This window comes from Juglans regia, chromosome 16 (genome assembly GCF_001411555.2).
Source record: "Juglans regia cultivar Chandler chromosome 16, Walnut 2.0, whole genome shotgun sequence".
In the NCBI taxonomy this organism is placed as follows: Eukaryota; Viridiplantae; Streptophyta; class Magnoliopsida; order Fagales; family Juglandaceae; genus Juglans; species Juglans regia.
In genome coordinates, this window is record NC_049916.1 from 13,397,748 (window position 1) to 13,419,279 (window position 21,532).

The following is a 21,532-nucleotide window of genomic DNA, read 5'->3' on the forward strand; positions in this document are numbered from 1 at the left end:
TATTGGGTCTTTCGGCTGCTTTGTCCAGGTATGGCCCTTCTTCTTTTAAATTTCATTTTATGTGGACTACTCATGAGGATTTTTGGAGATGTGTATCAAGTTCTTGGGAGGGGGGAGTTTGTGGAACTGGTTTGTGGAAGTTAGCAGAAAATGTTGGGTTTTCTTAATGTTGGGTCTATTCCTAAGGATAGTAGTCCTGGTCCGGATGGTTTTGGATAAGGGTTCTATCAACATTGTTGGTCTTTAGTGAAAGAAGATGTATTTGAAGCAATTACGGATTTTTTTAGTGGGGCAGAACTTCCAAAGTTTTATACTGCATCTTATATTGGAAATTATTCTGGAATGCTGCTATTCCTAAAAAGATGTATGTGTTCATGTGGAAGGCCTTTAACTTAAGTCTAAGTGTGGATGATCGAATAAGGAATTTGGGAGTTCCGTTAGTGTCCAAGTGTGAGTGTTGTGAAAGAGGTGCCATAGAGGAGTTTGATCATGTGTTGTATAGTGGGTACATAGCGTCGACCATTTGGAAATTCAGCTCAAATATGTTGGGTCTTTCGTTTGTCCTAAATAGGTCTTGGAAAGCAACAATTGAGGCTTGGTTTCGGAGAGCTTCAAAATCATCTCAACTTGGTATGTTAATTGGATTTGTCCCGGTAATAATTTCCTGAAGTTTATGGAGGTGGAGGTGTAAAGCAAGAATGGAAGGTAAGAAAGAAAAGATCCATCTTTTATGGAGATGGGTTAAATATTGGATTCAGTGGGTTGGGATTAAAATTAATAAGGTCTCTCGTTTGCTGGTTAATGATATTAAGGTGTTAAAATCTTTGAGTATACCTATTATTGAGAGAAAGAATGAAGTTTTGAAGGTAGTTAAATGGGAAAAGCCAAATAGAGGGTAGTTTAAAATGAATGTAGATGGTAGTAGTCGGAATAATCCTAGAATGCTGGGTGCAAGTGGAGTAGTTAGGAATGAATTAGGGAAAGTGGTATGTGCTTTTTCAGAGTCATATGGGCATGGGAGTAATAATCTTGCGGAAGTTATGGCTCTATGGGCTGGTCTTACACATTATAAGCAATGGGGCTATGAGAATCTTGTTATAGAGATGGATTTTTTTTAAAATTAAAAAAAAAAAAGAAAAAAAGAAAATAACCATTGTTTAGAATCACCAAGCAAATCTCGTATGACGGACACACTGTTTGAAAATTTCGACCATCACAAGAAAACAACCCTTAATTAGGATCATTAAAAAAGATCAGTCCAACCGACGTAATGCTCGGTTACGCCATCTTTAACCAAGCATACGTGCCTTGCATGTAAAGTCTTTACCAGTAAATATATATGTACTTATACTAGAATATAAATATATTAGAAATCTATAACCACGCATAGAAATGAGTTAGACACTAGTTTTATAATATGTAATTAGACACTAGTATAATAACATGTTATGAAACATTAGTATAAGTCTAGTATATAAATAAATAATAAATGGGTGAAAAAAAAATGAAAAATCCAGTTCAATCGAACTGGACCGAAACAAGAAAAACTGAAAGTTTCGATTTTGGTGATGAATCGGTCCGTATCTATTCTTAGATTTCAAAACTGATTTATTTAGGTTCGGTTTCAAAATATATCCAAAATCGAAATGAACCGGACTGATTACACCCATAGATGAGAGATAAACGCATAAAATAGACTTTACATTATTTATAATGTAAATTTTAAGACAACATTTAATATTTAACATTTAACATTTAGAGTAATGCTACATGCAATCGTGGAGTGCGCAAGCGCCGCGTAGTCGCTTTGAAAAAGAGTGGAGTCCACTATTAAAAAATTATTATTTTTTCATGTGCGTCCCATATTTATTCACTTTTTTCAAAGTGATTGCACGACGCTTATGCACTCATGACTGCAATTATCATTTCTCTAACATTTAATATCTTTCTCATTGTAAGATTTAGAGCATATTTAGCAAACATGAAAATTCTCAAAATTTCTCATAACTTCAAGTCCAAACATTCATCTAATCATTACTCAAACATAAAAATCAATATAACTTTTAAAAACTTCAATACAAAAATTACATTAAAAATTATATTCAATTTATTTTTTTACTTTATTAATTCATTTTCACACACTACAATACAATATTTATTTAAAAATATTTTTACTCTAACTTTTTATTTCTCTATTACCAAAATTTAATAAGAGATTTTTACTTGAAATGGTTTAATCATACACGCATCCTATAGCATGTTCAAATAGATTTTAAAACATCTAGAAAAATATAAAAATTTGAAATAAATGGGCCAAATCTACTCAAAAACAGAAATACCTGGCATACCTAAAAATAAGTCCTAGTTTTTTTTTTTTGAAGAAAACTGATTCCATTAATCAGAGAACAAAGGTTTACAAAGACTCAATAAGTCACATGCGACTTAGAGCTAGGATATTACACAATTTCTATTGCTGCAATAGACAAAACACATGCAAGACACGTTTCAATGTCATACACATCCTCTGCACAGTCAAAAGCAGCTTTGGCTAGTTGATGAGCTGTCATGTTTGCCTCTCTATATGCATGCATTACTCTCCTATGAGGCAGCCTCCTAAGCTCCAATTCGAGACCAAACTTTGTAGAAGATCCACAACTTGTTTCGAATCCCCCTCTAAACATATATGGTGCAAGCCTAGTTCTTTGCAAAAAACAGTTGCTAGTAGCAATCCATACGCTTCAGCATCAAGAAGGCTGCCCCTGAGATATCTGGTAGCACGAAGGGTAACCATTACTTGGCCAATATGGTTCCTGACGATGACTCCAATCCCAATTTTGCCCTCCACAGGTTTTACAGCCGCGTCCCAATTAACCTTAAAATAGTTTTCCTCTGGTTTGGACCACTTGTGAATTACTGGTTAAGGCTTGACACTGGCTACCCCTGTATCTTTGAGTGCCTCCTAGTGAGATACAAACTCTGCTTTTGCCAGTTGACAAACTAGTGTAGGATGTCTAAAAATGTTTTGGTGGATAAATTCATTCCTCCTAGTCCAGATACCTCTTAGGATGGTTGTCACCTCCGGATGTTCAATAGGATCAAGATGATGTACAAGCACTGACCAGATGTCAATGAACATGTCACTATGAACATACATCTTTTGCACCCTTTTAACACATTGGTTCCAGACATCTTATGCAGTAGGGCATCCCCATAAAGCATGACCAGACGTTTCATGGCACTGCATACAGATTAAGCATGAGTTGTCTTCAACTATTTTCCTCCTTTTGAGATTTGCTAAAGTAGGGAGAGTCTAGCTACATGCTCTCCATATAAACATCTTAGTAGTAGGTGCTGCTTCCAGTTTCCATAAATTCTTCTAGACCATCTTGTCCCTGGCTCTACTTGATGTCTCACCTTCCAAGTCCCTTTCTATTTCTCTACTGAGGTTGGTATCCACTCTTCACAGTATACATGTCATTATTAGTGAACTGCCACATCAACCTGTCTTCTCTTCCACTCAGGCTAATTGGAGCTGCTCGGATTGCTTCACACTCCTATTGAGAGAAAAGATCTTGAAGTATTGGTTCCTTCCATGTTTTCGGGGCGAGGATCAAGAAGATCACTCACTTTTTCACCCTAGCAATCAGTTGCTTGAGGTGACTAGACTTTGTGTGAAGGATATGATGGGATCCATTTATCTTTCCATATATTCACTTTATGGCCATTCCCTACCCTCCACAGGAGCCCTTTTTTTAGCAAGGAGATCCCTACATGTATTCCTCTCCATGCAAGAGAAAGCCCTGACCCCAACTGAACTTGTAAGAAATCAACCTTACTGAAATATTTATGTTTAAGGATCAATGCCACCAGAGTGTTTGGGTTTTGTTGTATCCTCCAGCATTGTTTTGAGAGCAACGCTACATTAAAGCTTTTAAAATCTCTGAAACCAAGACCTCCTGAATCCTTGCTGTAGCTGAGTTGTTTTCAATTGACCCATTGTACAAGGTATCCTCATTCTAGGCCCACCAGAATTTCCTGAGCATTTGATTCAGCTTTCTTGTTATTGAAACAGGCAGCAAAAACATTCTCATTGCATAGACAAGTATAGCTTGAAGAATTGTTTTGAGGAGGATTTCCTTTCTTGCAGCAGAGAGGTACTTAGTCTTCCAGTTGGCCACTCGAGCCCAAGTTCTATCAAGTAGAGAATGGAATGCTGCAATTTTGCCTCAGCCCACCAAAGTAGGGAGCCCTAGGTACCTCTCAAAAGGTCCAGATTATTTAACTCCTGCTATCTCCAAGATCTGTTTTTGCATGGCCTGTTGTGTATTTTTGCTAAAGAAAACATAAGATTTTTCTTTATCCAAATCCTGTCCCGAGGCCTTTTCATACAAGGCAAGAATGTTAAAGGCACAAAGGAGTTGCTTAGTAGTATCTTGACAAAAAAGAATGCTATCATCTGCGAAGAAGAGATGATTCACTGTGATTGGGCCCCTTCCTATTGTAGCATGTGTTAAGGCACCACATCTTTTAGCTTGGTTCAGTAATGATGTAAGGGCTTCAACACAAAGTATAAATAAATAAGGGATATGGGGTCCCCTTGTCTAAGTCCTCTAGAAGGCAAAAACTTCTTTTGAGGCTCACCATTAACAAGGATTGAGTAGGATACTGAGGTAAGACAAGTTTGGATTAGATTGATCCATTGAGAAGGGAATTCCATCTTAATCATAACTGCTTCCACAAACTTCTATTCTACTCTATCATAAGCCTTGCTCATATATAATTTCAAAGCCATGAAACATTTTTTCCCTTTCATTCTTGAGTTCATGGAGTGGAGGACCTCGTATGCAACTAATGCATGATCTGTAATGAGCCTTCCAAGAACAAAGACACTCTGGATTAAGGAGATAAGCTTGGACAGGATGACTTTCATCCTATTGGCAATGGTTTTAGAAACAATTTTGTACACAACATTGCATAGACTAATGAGCCTGTATTTAGCTACTCTCTTTGGATTTTTAACTTTGGGGATGAGGGAGATGTAAGTCCTGGTTTGATTCGAGAGATGTCACGTTTTATATAATTATTTTAAATTTTTACATAAAATATAATAAATAATTTAATATTTTTAAATTTAAAAATAAAAATAATATTATTACAAGTCATTGCTTAGGGAGTGAGATGAGATGAAAATTTTGTAAATAGTAGTAAGATAATTTGTGAATAGTAGCAAGATACTTTGGGTTGAGTATTTTTTGAGTTTAAAAAAGGTGAGAGAAAAAATTGAATAAAAAATATTAGAAATTTAAAATATGGTAATAATATAATTTTATAATATTATTTTTATTTAAGAATTTGAAAAAGTTGAAATTACTTTTTATTTGAAAGTTTGAAAAGATTTTTTCTTTTTGAAACAGAAGTGATCATGATCTATTTAAGGATAATGTTGGCAATCAGCCATTACAAGATCAAAAATAGAAGAACAAATAAAATCAACATCAATTCTTTCTTCATCTAATAACATTGCTACCCTTGCAAGTTCATGTGCTACTTGGTTGCCACTCTTCTTGACATGTCTTACCCTTCAATCAGTACCCTCCAACAATTGTATAATGTCTGCAATGATAGGATTGTTACGGTAATCAAGGGCAGTTTGATTTTGTATTGCAGACACAACATTTGAAGAATCTCCCTCAAATAGGCACTCAAGCAAGCCAAGATCCTTACATAACTTGACTGCTTCGAACAACCCCCTTGCTTTAGCCATATCAACATTTGAACAAAAAGACATAGGCTTTATCAAGCTTAGTAATACAGAACCATCCCAATCTCTAAGCACAATGCCAATACCAATTCTATTGGCTTGTTTCTGCACTGCAATATCCCAATTAATTTTTGTAAACCCCTCAGGTGGTCTTTCCCATCGTACTCCAACATTTGAAATTGAGACAAGTTGACTAGTGGTGGCCTCCATAGCTTGCTAATATAGATCACATTCATTGACAGCATGTTGAAACAAAAAAGAGGGTGAAGTAAACTGCCCTTCATGAATTAATGAATTCCTTCTGTGCCATAAAGAACGAGCCACATAAGCAAAACAAGCAAGATCTCTTCCTCGCAACTTGTCAAGCACCTGCTTAAAAATCTGAGTGAAGTCAACATCAGTAACAGCCATTTTCTGCAAGATCTTATCACCCATCAACCAAATATCCATAGCAGCAGGACATGCCCATAGAATATGCCCAATGGATTCAGGTTCTGATAGACATATAGGACATAAATTGTTCTCAATCACCTTTTCTTTTATAGAGATTCAACTTAGTTGGGAGTGAGTCTAAAATAGCTCTCCACATGAAATTCTTAACAGAGTTGGCAATAGGTAAATCCCACAATTCTTTCCAACAAGGGTCATACTCAGCTCGAGTAAAGGTCTCACCATAGATACTGCAGGTTGTTTCCATATAGAGATGATAAGCACTTTTGACAGAAATAAAACCATTCTTAGTCCCTCTCCATACCAATATATCTGGATTCCCCAACACACTAACTGGAATCTGTAAAATTGCAGCAGCCTCCACTTCATTAAAAACAGATTGTACCAATTGGACATTCCACCAAGCATTATGTTTATCAATTAGTTCCTCGACCAAAGCATTAGGACCCAAAGTCTGAATTTGAGATTGAAGCATACCTGAGTTGGTCCCTGGAATCCATCTGTCCTGCCATATGTGAATCTGACTACCATTCTCCACCCTCCATATGAGACCATCTTTAAGAATCCTTATGGCTTGCCAAATGCTTCTCCACATGTAGGAAGGCTTTGACCCCAAGTTTGCTTGCAACACTGAAGATGAGGGAAAGTACTTTGCCTTAAAAATTCTGCTAGGAAGGCTATTTGGGGCTGTGAGGAATCTCCAAGCCTGTTTAGCTAATAAAGCCATATTGAAACCAGAAAGATCTCTAAAACCACATCCTCATCTCTGCTTACCAGTGCATAAAACATGCCAAGGTTCCAATGCATCTTATTTTTATCTTCCAGACCACTCCACCAGAAATTGGAGATCAAAGAATTCAGCCTCTGACATAAGGTTTTGGGCAAGAGAAACACACTCATACAGTATGTAGGGACTGACTGAAGCACAACCTTGATCAAAACTTCCCTTCCAGCATGTGATAGAAATCTATTTTTCCAATTTTCAATCTTGCTTTTAACTTTATTCACAATAGTTTGAAAAGCCTTCCTTCGAGATTTGCCCACCAAGCTAGGCAGCCCCAGATACTTCTCTATATTAGAAGAGTCATTTAAACCATCAATCTCTTTTTATATAATCTCTAGTTGAAGCTTTTGTGTTCCTGCTGAAAAAAAGAGAAGTCTTATCTCTATTGAGTAATTGACCAGAGGTCTTTTCATAAAGACTCAGAATATGATTCAATCTCCCCCATTCCATCATATTAGCTTGACAAAACATCAAACTATCATCTACAAAAAACAAATGATTCATGGATAACACACCTCTAACAATAGGTACACCAGAAATCAGCCCTTGATCTTCTGCTAGAAACAGTTGAGAACTCAAGGCCTCAACACAAATGATGAATAGGTATGGTGAGAGAGGACATCCTTGTCTTAAGCCTCTTGAAGGTCTGAACGTTTGCTGAGGTGAGCCATTAACTAGCACTGAAAAACTAGAAGAGGAAACACATTCCATAATCAAATGAATCCAATTCTAAGCAAAGCCTAACTTAGCCAAAACTGCCTTGAGGAACTCCCATTCCACACGATCATAAGCTTTGCTTATGTCGAGCTTTAAGGCCATATAACCCTTCCTACCATACATCTTACTGTTCATTGTATGAAGAGTTTCAAAAGCTGCCAATATGTTATCAGAAATCAAATGTCCAGGCACAAAAGCACATTGGGTTGGAGATATTAACTTTGGCAAAACACACTTCAATCTATTTGCTAACACCTTAGCAATCATCTTGTATAGCACATTACAAAGACTGATTGGTCGATATTTAGATAAAAATTGAGGCTTGAACTTCTTTGGTAACATAACAAGATAAGTGTGATTAATTCCTGCTATTGATTGCTTATTATTCAGAAAAGATAGAACTGCCTTACAAACATCCTCCTTCACAATTGGCCAATGATCTTGGAAAAAGCATGCAGCATAACCATCAGGGCCAGAGGCTTTATGATGACCCATTTGGAAAAAAGCATTTTCTATTTCTGTTGTAGTAAAAGGCTGGTTCAACATTGCATTCATCTCATCAAAGACCTTTTCTGTTAAATGAGCAAGACATAAATCAATGTTAGTAAGAATAGAGGAAGTGAAGAGTGATTGATAATAGCTAGTAAAAGCATTCCCAATATCATTTGATTCAATAAACACCGTTCCCCTTTCATCAGCAATCTTCGAGATATGATTCATTCTCTTCCTTTGAGTAGCACAGAAATGAAAATACTTGGAATTTCGATCACCCTTCTGTGGCCAATGCACCTTAGCCCTTTGTTTCCATCTTATATTAATTCTCTTTAAAAGGATATTAACCTCTTTCTGCATATGCTTAATTTCCCCAACAGAAGCAGTTGTCATAGACTTCTGCAGGAAATTCAATCTCTCCATCTTAGCCTGCAGAAAAGAATTATTTAGAGGCTCCTTACTTCTACTCCATCTTTTGAGGGTTAACATACCTTGCTTTAGCTTGGACATGACTGAAGAAAAACTAACTTCTGAGTTATTAGACCCTTGCCAAATTCGCTTTACTACTTCTCCACAATCATCATAGGAAGACCAACTTGCTTCATATCTTGCAATTCTGCAATGAGGCACATGCTGCTGTCTTTGTGACAGTAATGTAACCATGAGGGGACAGTGATCAGATGAGAGTGTAGGCAGAACTTGAATATTACCATCTCCGAAAACATCACACCATTGTTTTGTAGCCATGGCTCTGTCCAACTTTTCTTTAGTAAAACTAGCATCATGTCTGTTATTGGACCACGTGAAAAAACCATCCTCAAAATCCAAATCACTCAAGTTACAATCTTGTAGTACTTGGTGAAAAAGCTGCATTTGACTCTGCTGCCTCTCGACACCACCCAACTTCTCATGATTATACAAAAGCTCATTAAAATCACCAACACACAACCACATACATGTATTCAAGCTGTTCAAAGCTCTTAAAATATTGTAACCCAAAATTCTATGTTCAGTCACGGGGTGGCCATAAAAGCATGTCAGCATCCACTTAGAGTTCTGCTTAGAAGTCACCCAAGTGTTGATATGTCTTTGAGAAAAAAGATTAAATAGAGAGAGTAACCTCATCTTTCCAAAAGATTGCCAAACCTCCACTGAGCCCAATCCCATCTACAGAAAATAAATTTTGAAAACCAAACTTGACTTTCAAACAATCCAGTTTAAACTTCAATACCTTTGTTTCCATAAGAAAAACAATAGTTGGCTTATGAGTCTTGATCATGCAATCAAGATCACGAACTGTTCGAGGGTTGCCAATCCCTTGACAGTTCCAACTTAAGAGTTTCATTTCTCCCGGCGGGGCTGTAACATAGCCTCCACCGATTCATTCTTATTATGAGTTTGTGCTCTAGACTTCCTAAGAGTTTTGTAAAGAAGAATAGATGGCAAATCAGAACTTTTGGGAAATGACTTCCTCTTCCGACCACCTTTTGAGATTTGTGGTTGAGCAACCCCCAGCCCTCCTCCTTGCCTTATGTGTCTTTTCCATTTCTGCAATGAGATGCCATGGTCTGTATCTGAACTAGAAGAGCCACATCCATTACTATCAAACTAATTCATACGAGAAGCTCGGAGACACAAGCCTTCCCTCCCCTTCACCATATCCACACTAACTGCCCTCTTTGGAGCCAAAAGAGAATCAACACCAGATGGGAGCACAGATTGTTCCATAGCAGTTACTCCAGTAGTTACCTTTGAAAATACGTTAGTCTTTTTCAGGACACGTAAACATAACTGCCTTCTCACCCAATCCTTGCGTATTATTTTCAGAAACTTCCTGTAACTATCCAGAGCAGTTACCATTTTCATGCACATCCTCAGTAACTACCATCTTCCTACCTTCAGTAAAAGAACACGAAGCATGGGGAATAGCAGAAACATAATTGCTAAGTCCCATAAATGGACCTGTATTAGTTGCTCTCATCCAACTACCATACTGCAGATTAGACACATCCCTTCCAGAGCCAACCACAGACTTTTGAGAGCATCCATTCGTACCATGTAAGAGCAATCCACAATAGAAACAGAATCGCGGTATCCTCTCATATTTAAACTGAATAAAAGACCTCTTCCCATAGACATTAATTGTCTTACCTCGAATCAAAGGCATAGTGAAATCCAACTCAAGAAGTACACGAAGGTACCCTCCCCAACTAGTACCCATATCGTTAGCCTCCACATGAATCACTTTCCCAACTGAACTACCCAATTGAACACCAATCTCAGCATTCATACAACCAAACGGCAAATTATGCAACTGAACCCAGCATTAAGTATGAGTGAAAGACATAGCAGACAGAGAAGTGAGGCCATCAAAGTATTTAATGCAAAGAAGACACTGATCAAAAGACCAAGGCTAGCCATCCCACACCTTTTGCATTGCAGACTCATTAGCAAATTCAAAGAGAAAAAGGTTAAAGCCCATATCGATGATGTTTATAGTACTGTCCACTTTCCATATCTTCAACATAGTTCCCTTAAAAGCATCACGATTTACCCTCTTATTAGTGATAATCTTACCAATCAAACAAAATCTGCCCCTTTTCAACGTTGCATGAATATCACCTTCCTTCACAACAACATCCTTAGACTCCTCTTTCGTTAGAGACAATCTGTCTCATAAAGAAGAAATATCCTTAACCATCTGTGACTAGAGGTGAACAAAGAAAGAATCAAACACTCTAATCTCCTTAGAGAAAGATCGCGTTACAACCACCCAACTCAAACCTTCACTTAGTAGGAAGGAGAGAGAACTTTCGCCTCATGCACGAGAGAAAGACTTTGAAAAATTTGAAAAGATTATAATGATTAGTTTGAAAATTTTATATTTAAATTATATTTAAAAATAAGATAGAATAAGATAAAACCCAAACGTGCCCTAAACTTTTAATTTTGAGCAATGCTACATAACCTCTCCAACCACCATATAAAACATTTTTTTTTAAATTTTTAATATTTTTTTAAAAAATTTTTTGAGTTTATTTTTTTTAAATTAATTCAATTCTTCTATTAATTATTCATATATTAAATATTTGATAAAAAAAATAATAAAAATTTAAAAAAATATAATATATAAAAATTAAATGAATAGTAGGAGATTGTGTAAATTTTTTCTTTATTTTTTAGCTCAAAAGCATGCTGGAATTACCACTGCGTCCAGACCCCAACCCCAACCCCAACCCCAACACCCTCCCTCACTAAAAATCATTACTCTCCCCAACCGCCTCAATCTGTCTACGATTCCACTGTCTCTGTCTCTCTGTATCTATCTCTACGATTCAAAAATTCTTCCGATGCCCTAGACCTCCAGGGCCGGTGCCAGTTTCTTCTGGCGGCACCTCTGGTAGGCAAGACTCGTAGGTCTTCGGTTTAAGGATTTCTCTCTAGTTTTTCTCTGAAATATTCTACATATTCGATTCGATCGTGAGGAGGAACTATTGAATTTAAGGTTTTTGGGGCTCTGGGCGAGTGCCATGGCTCCGGTGCGTAGACGCGGAGTAAACAACAAAGCCAAGGACAAGAGTCAGATGAGTCTGGGTGATCTTGTCCTCGCTAAGGTCAAAGGCTTCCCCGCTTGGCCTGCCAAGGTCTTCGTTTTCTTTCTTCCCCGCTTCCCGTATATCACGATTCTTAGTTTTTTCGTCTTAATGCTGATTGTACGAATATTAGGGTTTTCGTCTTTGTACAAGAACGAAATGTTGACAGTATTTTATGCTCTTGGCTATTACTTTACTGAATGATTTATAATTATGTTGTTAACTTATATGCGATGATTTTGTATCATACATTTGTGTTATGGGTTTGTTTGTAGTGAATTTATGTGAAATGGGGCTTTCTATCCATAATATTGTTCTTTTACATTTCTATTTCAATATCAATAAAATATCTTCTTACTTATAGAAAAAAAAGTATTGTTCTTTTACATTTCCAAAAAAAAAAAAAAAAAAAGAAAGAAAAGAAAAAAAGAGAGAGCACCAGTTGTGTTGCTGTTTGCCGTTTTTTTATAATTGAAAAATTGATTTAGGCTAGGTTTTAGGGTGTCTTTGTATATTTATATCTACATATTTGTTTGTGTATGTATATTTGTGGGTATGTATGTATGATTGTTTCAAAGTTTGTGTCTAAAGTTGCCTATATTGATTTTATTGATGGCATATATTGTTTGGTTATTTAGTGGTTTGTTCGGTATTTGAGGTAGATTTTATTGATTGTGTTGACAGATTAGTAAGCCTGAAGACTGGAAGCAGTCACCTGACCCCAAGAAATACTTTGTTGAATTCTTTGGAACACAAGAAATGTAAGTATGCTAAATATTTTTTAATGTCCCGAATGGCACAATACCTATGTGAACTTTTAAGTGCCTATTATTCTGAAAGTTACCAGAAGAGTTTTGATGGAAACACTCTCAAAGGCATTGGCTGTACTTAGGTTGATGGTCGGCACATAGACCCTGATGTAGCATTTGACTTGGTGACTAGAGATAATTGGCAGCGAGAAGCAATGCTAGATTGAGGTTAGCCCTTAATATGGTTAGGATTTCAGCAAATAGGGGAAATCAAGTAGAAAGTAATTGGGAAAAATAATACATTGGTGTACATGTGCCCTGTATATCTATCTACCTTTAATTTTTGCTGGCCTCTTGCTAAGCACTCACATATCCCACATAGTATAGTTGGCTCTCTTGATGTTCATTCTAAAGAGAACACATCACTTTTAAATGGAAGCGAAATGTTGAAACTAGTGCAAAACATATTGTGGAGTTTGTAGGCTGCAGTTTGGAATAACTTTTTTACTTCAGAGCTTAATGTGCTATCCTTGCAAGTATTGGGTATTTGATAATATTGCAATTGTACTGAATTGTGGGGAAGTTTTATGGTATCATTTTACAATGCATGGAAGGTATACTTATTCCGTTTATTTCTAGACTCATGGGAAATTATATTCTACCTATTGGTAACTGTATATATTTGATGGCGTTAGCATCTGTCTTATTTAGGAAAGGGAAATGCTCTCCATGGAAATGAATTTAAGAAAGAGTTTTGCTATCTTTGGAAATGCTCAAAGTCCTAGGTTGATTGGCAGTAGAAAATATTAATTAATTAATTTATTTAGGATAGAGCAATTCTGCCCATACAAAAGAATTTTAGGAAATAGTTTTCATACTGTTGGACAATGGGCAAAGCTTAGGTTGAGTGGTAGGAACAAATTCTAATTTATTAGGGGACCTGATATGGATTTAACAAAATCTTGCCACTAATCATGCTTGTTGTATAGAGAGAATAAACTAGAAGCGAGACAAAAGAGATCTGATAAATTTCTTGATAGTTTGTTGAAGGCTTCTTTGATGAGATTTGATGGGAAAGGACTTAAAGATGGTTTGATCAGAAAAGAGAGAGTCTTGAAGGAATTTATAGGTTATTCGGTATGAAGGAAGAAGATAAACCCTAGAACGTACACCCAATGTGAGAACAATCAAACCCTCAAAGCTTTAAGAAAGTGGTTGGAGTTTTACTGAACTCAATTTCTTTTTTTCTTGATGAAATACATAAAAGCCCTTGAGTAGGGATCGAAGCACGAAGTTCTTCAATAGAATTGCTAACTCTCATAGGCAAACCAATGCCATTGAGATGCTAAAAATTGATGGAGTAGAATGTATGGAGGGTGAGGTTATTTGATAGCATGTTGTGGATTTTTTTGAACAATTGTTTACTGAACAAGAGGGATGCAGATTGAAGCTTGATGGCCTCGGTTTTGAATCTATTGGGCCACATGATGTATCTTGGTTGGAGAGGCCTTTTGTGGAGGCAGAAGTTCATGATGTGGTGAGGAGAATGGTCAAAGACAAGGCACTCGATCCTGACGGCTTTTCTATGGGCTTCTTTCAAATAGACTGGGAAGTAGTGAATGAGGATCTAATGAAGGTGTTCCAAGAAATGTTCTCGGTTGGAAAATTTGAGAACAGTCTTAACGCTACTTTTATTGCATTGATACCTAAGAAGGTTGGGGCTTCAGAGGGAAAGGAGTTTCGGCCTATTAGCCTTGGGGAGGTTTTGGGGAAGATTATTACAAAATCCCAAAATGCATTTGTAAGAGCACTCTCATTGGATTAGCTAAAGTTAAAGGACACTTTTGATAAATGTAAGAGAAATTTGACTTTTAGCTATTCCATTCACATAAATCTCCATATTGGAATAGCTATTTTTTCATTATATAATAATAAAATAATATAAGATGAATTTGATTTTAATTATTTACATCAAATCTTCATATTAGATTATACATTTATTTATTATATAGTAATGAATAATCAATAATTTCAAAAATATTTAATTTTTTTAATTATTAATTTATTTTATTTTATCATATTTTACTATTCTACCTATTATATATTAATTAATAATCATATTCTTATTAAATTAATATTTTACTAACTCAAATTAATATATCAATTTCAAAAATATTTTAATTTTTTTAATTATGAAATTATTTTATATTACCATATTTTACTATTCATAATATTATATATTAATTAATAACTATATTCTAATTAAATTATGGATTAAAAATAGAAACTAGAAAGACATTGATGAAGACCTCGGGAGAGAGAAACAAATGATATAAAATGGATTTGATGAATAAACAGCGTCTTTTAAATTTGGAAATAACTTTAGAAGTTACTGTAGCTATATTCTAAATATTTGGAATATAGCTATTCCAACGTGATACATTTTATGGTTCAATAGCTAAATTCTCATTGGATTTAGCTTTTAGCTAATCCAATGAGAGTGATCTAAGGGGTAGACAAATCTTAGATGCGGTGCTCATTGTCAATGAATGCATGGACAATAGATTAAAAGATGACACTACATGGATACTTTGCAAGTTAGATCTGGAAACGGTCTATGACCACGTTAACTGGGACTTCTTATTGTCCTTACTTGGGAGGTGTGGATTTGGGGAGAGATGGAGGTCGTGGATCATATGGTGTTTATTAACAACAAAATTTTCAGTGTTGATCAACGGCAACCCAGTTGGCTTTTTCAAAGGCACCCGAGTTTTAGGGTAAGGGGATCCATTGTCCCCACTTCTCTTTGTCATTATAATGGAGACGCTTAGCAGAATGATCTCGGCACTGGTTAATTATGGTTTTATGGCCGGCTCACAATTGGTGACCCCAATAAGGGTACTATTAATATTTCTCATTTGTTGTTTGTAGATGATATGTTAATCTTTTGCGAGGCAAACCAAAATCATGTTCGGGCATTGAAGGCTCTCTACTCTGTTTTGAAGCAGCATTTGGTTTGAAAGTGAACTTTAACAAATCAGAGATGGTATCAGTTGGAAGGCTCAACAACATAAGCCGATGCTTTATTGAATGGTAAATAATGCCACCCTAATTGATTACAACACCACAAGCTCCTAATAATGCTTAGGGGGATAGATTCTAATTTCGTTTCTTGTAAGCAAACTATGTCCACTTTCCAATTACGAAGTTGGTTTCAAATTTTGAGGCACTTTTCTTTCTCATTTAGCCCCCTCACATTCCAAGATACAATTTTTGGCTTCATAAAATATCCGTTGCCCTTAGCTTTGATATTCCACGGTTAGAACTCCTCTCTCCTGCTCCATTATTGACTTTCCAGTTGAGCCTTTTTTATTCTCTTCTTTGCTGTAATGATCTCACTTGGTGAAGAGTGAGTCTGTCCGGCCTCTATAGCTGCGAGGAGAGCTAGGTCCTCAAAATCATCACACAATATCCCCACACACTGTAGGTAGGCAAGTTAGAAAGAGTACTCTTGATAAAGGTGGTACGACTCCCTTTAGATATATAAAACCTCTTCCAACTGGCTAACCTATGCTCAACTCTTTATTACATCATCCCAAATAGGCTTCGCTTTGAAAGGGGCACCCAAGGGGAGAAGACTAAGATACTTCATGGACAAAGAAGAAACCTTGCATCCCAAAGATCTAGCCAAACTTTGAATATTGTTGACATTCTCCGCTGGAACAATTTATAACTTAGAGGAATTCACTCTTAGGCCATAGACAACTTCAAAGCATAGGAGTGCCCTTATGAATTGGATTTGATTTCAACTTGCCTAACACAATATTAGTATATCATTTGCAAACAATAAGCGTGACAAAGTGATGTCCCCCATCGAATATTGTTGACTTGTATACTACATGTTTCTCAGTATTTACACATTCTTTAAGAGCATTATTGCTATGTTTTGAAGCTGTCTCGGGGTTAAGAGTCAATTTATCCAAATCTGAAATTCTGTGGGTTCCATTTAGAATATTTTAGATCTGGCCAATATATTGGGTTGCGGGATTTCTTCGCTTCCTATGAGATATCTCGGTCTTGCATTGGGGGCTTCGCATAAATCAGTTACTATTTGGGATGAGGTGATTGAGAAAATTGAAAAGAGATTAGCTGGTTGGAAAATGCTTTACTTGTCTAAAGGGGGAAGATTAACATTGATAAAAAGTACATTGTCTAATCTCCCTACTTATTTTCCATTGCCGGTAGGGGTATAACGAAGAATTGAGAGATTGTATCGAAGTTTTTGTGGGGAGGTAAAGGAGAAGAAAAAAAGTTTTATTTGGCTGGTTGGAACAAGGTTTGTCAACCGATTTCTTGTGTTGGTTTGGGGATAGAAAATTTGAGGCTGTTTAATAAAGCACTACTAGGGAAATGGCTTTGAAAATATCATATGGAGAGAAATGCCTTATGGAAAAACGTTGTTGATGTTAAATATGGAAGTTTTTTTGTTTGGGGGGGGGGGGGTTGGTGTTCCAAAGAAACTAGAGGTGTGTATGGGGTGGGCTTGTGGAAGTTCATTCGAAAAGGTTGGAGGAATTCTCTAATCATATTAAATTGAAGGTGGGAGATGGGAGATGACTCTCTTTTGGCATGACAATTGGTGTGGGGATTCTATGCTTAAATTGGATTTTCCCTCTCTTTTTAGGATTGCGAGGGATCAAAACGCAGAAGTGGAACATTCTTTCTCATGTATTGATAATAATATTCAGTGGAATGTTGATTTTGTTAGAGATGCTAATGATTGGGAAGTGAATGATGTCACTATTTTTGGGGAAGACTTTATAGTTCAAAGGTGGTGTCGGGAAGGGAGGATAGTATGCTGTGGGTTCATCCAAGAAATTCCAAGTTCTCCGTTTCTTCTTTCTACATAATTTTAACCTGTCACATGAGCTATGAGTTTCCTTGGAAAAATTTTGGAGTGAAGGTACCTACCAAGGTGGCGTTTTACAGTTGGGTGGTATCTCTTGGCAAAGTTTTGACCACTGATAATCTTAGGAGGAGAGGTATGTGCATAACTGATTGGTGTGTTATGTGCAAGAAGGATGAAGAATCTGTAAATCATCTTTTTCTTCACTGTGAAGTGGCCATGTCTTTATGAAATGAGGTTTTTAATTGGACGGGTGTAGTTTGGGTGATGCCTAAGGATGTGGTGGATCTTCTTGTAGGTTTGTATGGATTAAAGGGAAAAAGAGTGTAGCTGATATATGAAAAGATGATTCCTTCATGTCTGATGTGGTGTCTCTGGCTAGAAAGGAATGGTAGACGCTTTGAAGATAAAGAATGTTTGATGGGAGAACTTTTTTTTTGATAAGTAATAAATTATTTCATTGATAAAGAAAGTAGGCATAGCCCAGGTACACTGGAAGTATACATGTGAATACACCTATTTAAGAACTAGAAATAGTTACAAGGAAATCATGGAAGCTGAGGCCATCTAAAAGAGCAATGGCCCACAAAAATAAAGTCTTCCAAAAAAAATTCCTAAACTCTTCCATGGAGCGCTCATTATCCTCAAAAAGCCTCTCGTTTCTTTCACACCAAATACACCAAAACATACAAATGGGAGTCATCTTCCACACAGCCTTGATCTGTGGTGTTCCAGTGATCCCTCTCCAGCTTGCTAACAGTTCCACCACCCTACCCGGCATTACCCAAGCTATTCCCATTTTGCTGAAGAAATAACTCCATATAACTCGAGTAAAATCACAATGTAAGAGTAGATGGTCTGTCGTTTCACCACTATTTCTGCACAAACAGCACCAGTTCGTGATGATAAGGCCACGACGTCTAAGATTATCTATGGTCATAATCTTTCCTAGAGCTGCTGTCCAAACAAAGAATGCTGCCTTGGTTGGTGCTTTACTCCTCCATATGATCTTCCATGGAAAATTATGCCTTTGTTGCATAGTAATAGAATCATAGAAAGAGCGTACCGAAAACTTCCCTTTCCTAGAAGGTCTCCATTCCAACAAATCCTCAGTTGTGGCCGCAATAGGAGTGCTGTACAGCAAGTTCAGAAACTCCACCAAACAAGTCACTTCCCAATCATTAGCATCCCGAGTAAGGCTAATATTCCACTCTTGTGAACCTTGATTAATTACCCGCAAATCAGCTACCATAGCTTCCTTCTCCCTTGCAATACTGAAAATTATGGGATAAGCCTCCTTCAAGGCCGTATCTCCCACCCACACATCCTTCCAAAAGCTAATCCTACTCCCATTCCCCAAACACAACCGAGTATGACTAGCAAAGGAGCACCAACCTTTCCGTATATACTTCCATAGCCCCACTCCATAAGACCCCCTACCTTCTTTAGAAACCCAACCCCCTCGTTCACTACCATACTTGATGGGAGAACTTGGGGATTTTTTCTTTAGTACTTTGAGTTTGTGGGCTAAAACTCTTGTAATGGCAGATGTAAACTTTCTAGATTTGTATTAGCTTTTCTTTTGTTTTTAGAGAGATGTAGGTTTTTCCTTTGTATACATCTTGTGTACTTGGGCTTTGCCTACTCTTGAGAATAAAGTTTCTTATTAATTATAAGAAAAAAAGTATTTACACATTCTTTATTTTTTTTAAATGTAACAACTGTTTTCATATGTATTTAGAATAATAATTGATGCAATGACCATTTTGAGAATTGTTGATGTCAATGTATTTAGCTGTTGTGTGCTTAAGTTCCCATTTTGACCAAAAAGAAAAAGCATTTGCTCCGCTTGAAGTGAGCTTGAAGTGAATTTGAGTTTTCGACTAATTTGAAGGTGATTTGAGCAATACTCTTGGATATCCTATTTTCGTTATCTTAAGTTTTTGGAGAGAAGTGTTTGGTAAGTTTTTTTCTAAATATTATTTGTTCATAAATGGGAAGGGATCCAATGGTTAGTTGAAGTTATCGGGGATTGAACTCTGAGGTGGGTAGGGCTGTAAATGAATCGGTCCGTACGATTGCTTGCCTAATACTTGCTCGGTGAAACTTGAATCGAGCTCGACTCGTGAAAAAAAAGCTCGATCATGAAAGTAGAAATCTGCTCGATTAGTTAATGACACATACTCGATAAACTCAACTTGACTCGGTTAAGGTTTGCTTGTTTATGCCCGACTCGGCTTGATTAGAGCTCATCCATATATCATTGAAGATATGTATATAATTTATTTCTATATATTAGTATTCTTATACACACACAAACCCACACACACACACACACACACACACACACACACATGTACACTTCTATACACATTAAATTTAATAATATAAGCATAGTTACCTTTATAATTATGAACTGTGTTGAATATAGTTCATAATTATATGTTAGTTAATTAAGACTTAAGTGATTAATTATAGTATATATATATTTTATAATATGTGTAATAGTTAGTATGTTGGACTTTGTAGTTTCATATGCTACAATGTACAAACCATATAAGAAATGTATTCATAAAAATGTTATAATTTTATAATTTAAGGTTTATATATATTAGTTGTAAAAATTTCACTAGATTTAATATTCTTTTTTTGTAATTTGGTAATCTTAATTATTCAATTCATTAAAATATATATATATATATATATATATACACTCAAGTAATATCTTGACTTGGCTCAGGCTCGTTAAATAGTACAAACAAAGATCGATAAATAACTCGACTTGGCTCGAGCTCGTGTTTGAGTCTAGCTCGACTTGATAACCCAAAAATTTGACTAGGCTCCGATCAATTATAGTTGAGGTGGGTTATATGTTTGTATTTGTGTTTGTGGTGGTTTTTTTTATAAAACCCTCCCGACGCATTAACTTTCATGCTTTATGCTATGCTGCTAGTCACATTATTGATTGCCAACAGAAACCCGACATGGAAGACCTTATATTTGGACATTTTTCTTTTAATGGCATTTATAGACTGCTAGTATTGATAAACTGGTGAATTACAAGATATTACTGTTTCTGACAGAAATTTTAGAATGTTTTGCTTGCTTTAATATAAAATCATTTTGAAACGATAATATTTCAAGTTGGCATTCATATTTCTTTTGATTGGCACTGGGTCTCCGGGTCAAGTTGGCATTCTTAACATATTTCATTGTTTTTCTGTGTACTTGGTGGAACGCCCCGCTCTCCCATGGTTAAAAACGATGCTATTTTTTTAAATAAAAATTTTCATATAGTAAAAATTTTCTTAACAATGTGCCAGATACAAAAGATTCCATATAATAAATAAAATCAATTTTTTTAAATATTGAAACCATAAAAGAGACTTCGCAAAAGCATTTATTAAAATTTCGCAAACTTGTATTATAAAATCATAATTGAAAAACTGTGTATATGATCTAAAGCCTTTGTTATGCCTTCCTGAGCCTAGTCCCATCCTGCGGCTTCATAAATATTCTCACCTGGGGTGGTTTAAAAACAAACTAAAATGAGTCGAGTACTTCATTAAGAAATCCATTATAATGTAAACATGCTAGACATAAGGTTTTTCATAAAATATTTTGTGCTGAGAATTAAAAATCATGATCGTTCATACGTATGCTTATGACATGCATGACTTGTCTTGAATTTTTTGATTTATTTGACTGATCTGACTTCTTTGACTGTTCTGATTGACTAACACACTTAACCCTGTGTGCAAGGTTGGCCACAAGGGGAACCGTTGATTTGATCTGATGATAATACTATGGTGGACTATGCTTGCATATCGACCCTGACTGCATTGGTACCATACATCTGAATGACCATCTGAATAATCTTAGTCTGTATCGTACACTTGATCTTATAAAAGCTTACACGTCTTATGCAACGTGAGATGTATAATACATATATAACTATAATATACGGAATGAAACATGATCATGAATTATGATGAATGACATGCTTGCATATATCATGACACACGTGGTACAAAAACCAATGCTTCCAAAGATTTGGCTTTAATAATAATATATATAATT

General features: G+C 36.1%; 1 protein-coding gene across 13 annotated transcripts in view; it reads left to right on the top strand.

Annotated features, from left to right (window-relative positions):
- The first annotated feature begins 11,431 nt into the window (after positions 1-11,431).
- Positions 11,432-21,532, top strand: part of LOC108998135 (ENHANCER OF AG-4 protein 2-like) — a 46,632-nt gene continuing 36,531 nt past the window's right edge. For 12 of the 13 annotated variants that reach the window (XM_035686715.1, XM_018974590.2, XM_018974588.2 and 9 more), the window contains exons 1-2: positions 11,432-11,848; positions 12,482-12,558. In XM_035686715.1, coding sequence (XP_035542608.1) covers positions 11,735-11,848; positions 12,482-12,558 — 191 coding nt within the window. In that variant the 5' untranslated portion in view covers positions 11,432-11,734. The remainder of the gene's footprint in view (positions 11,849-12,481; positions 12,559-21,532) is intronic. The other variant, XM_035686716.1, reaches the window with a different exon arrangement.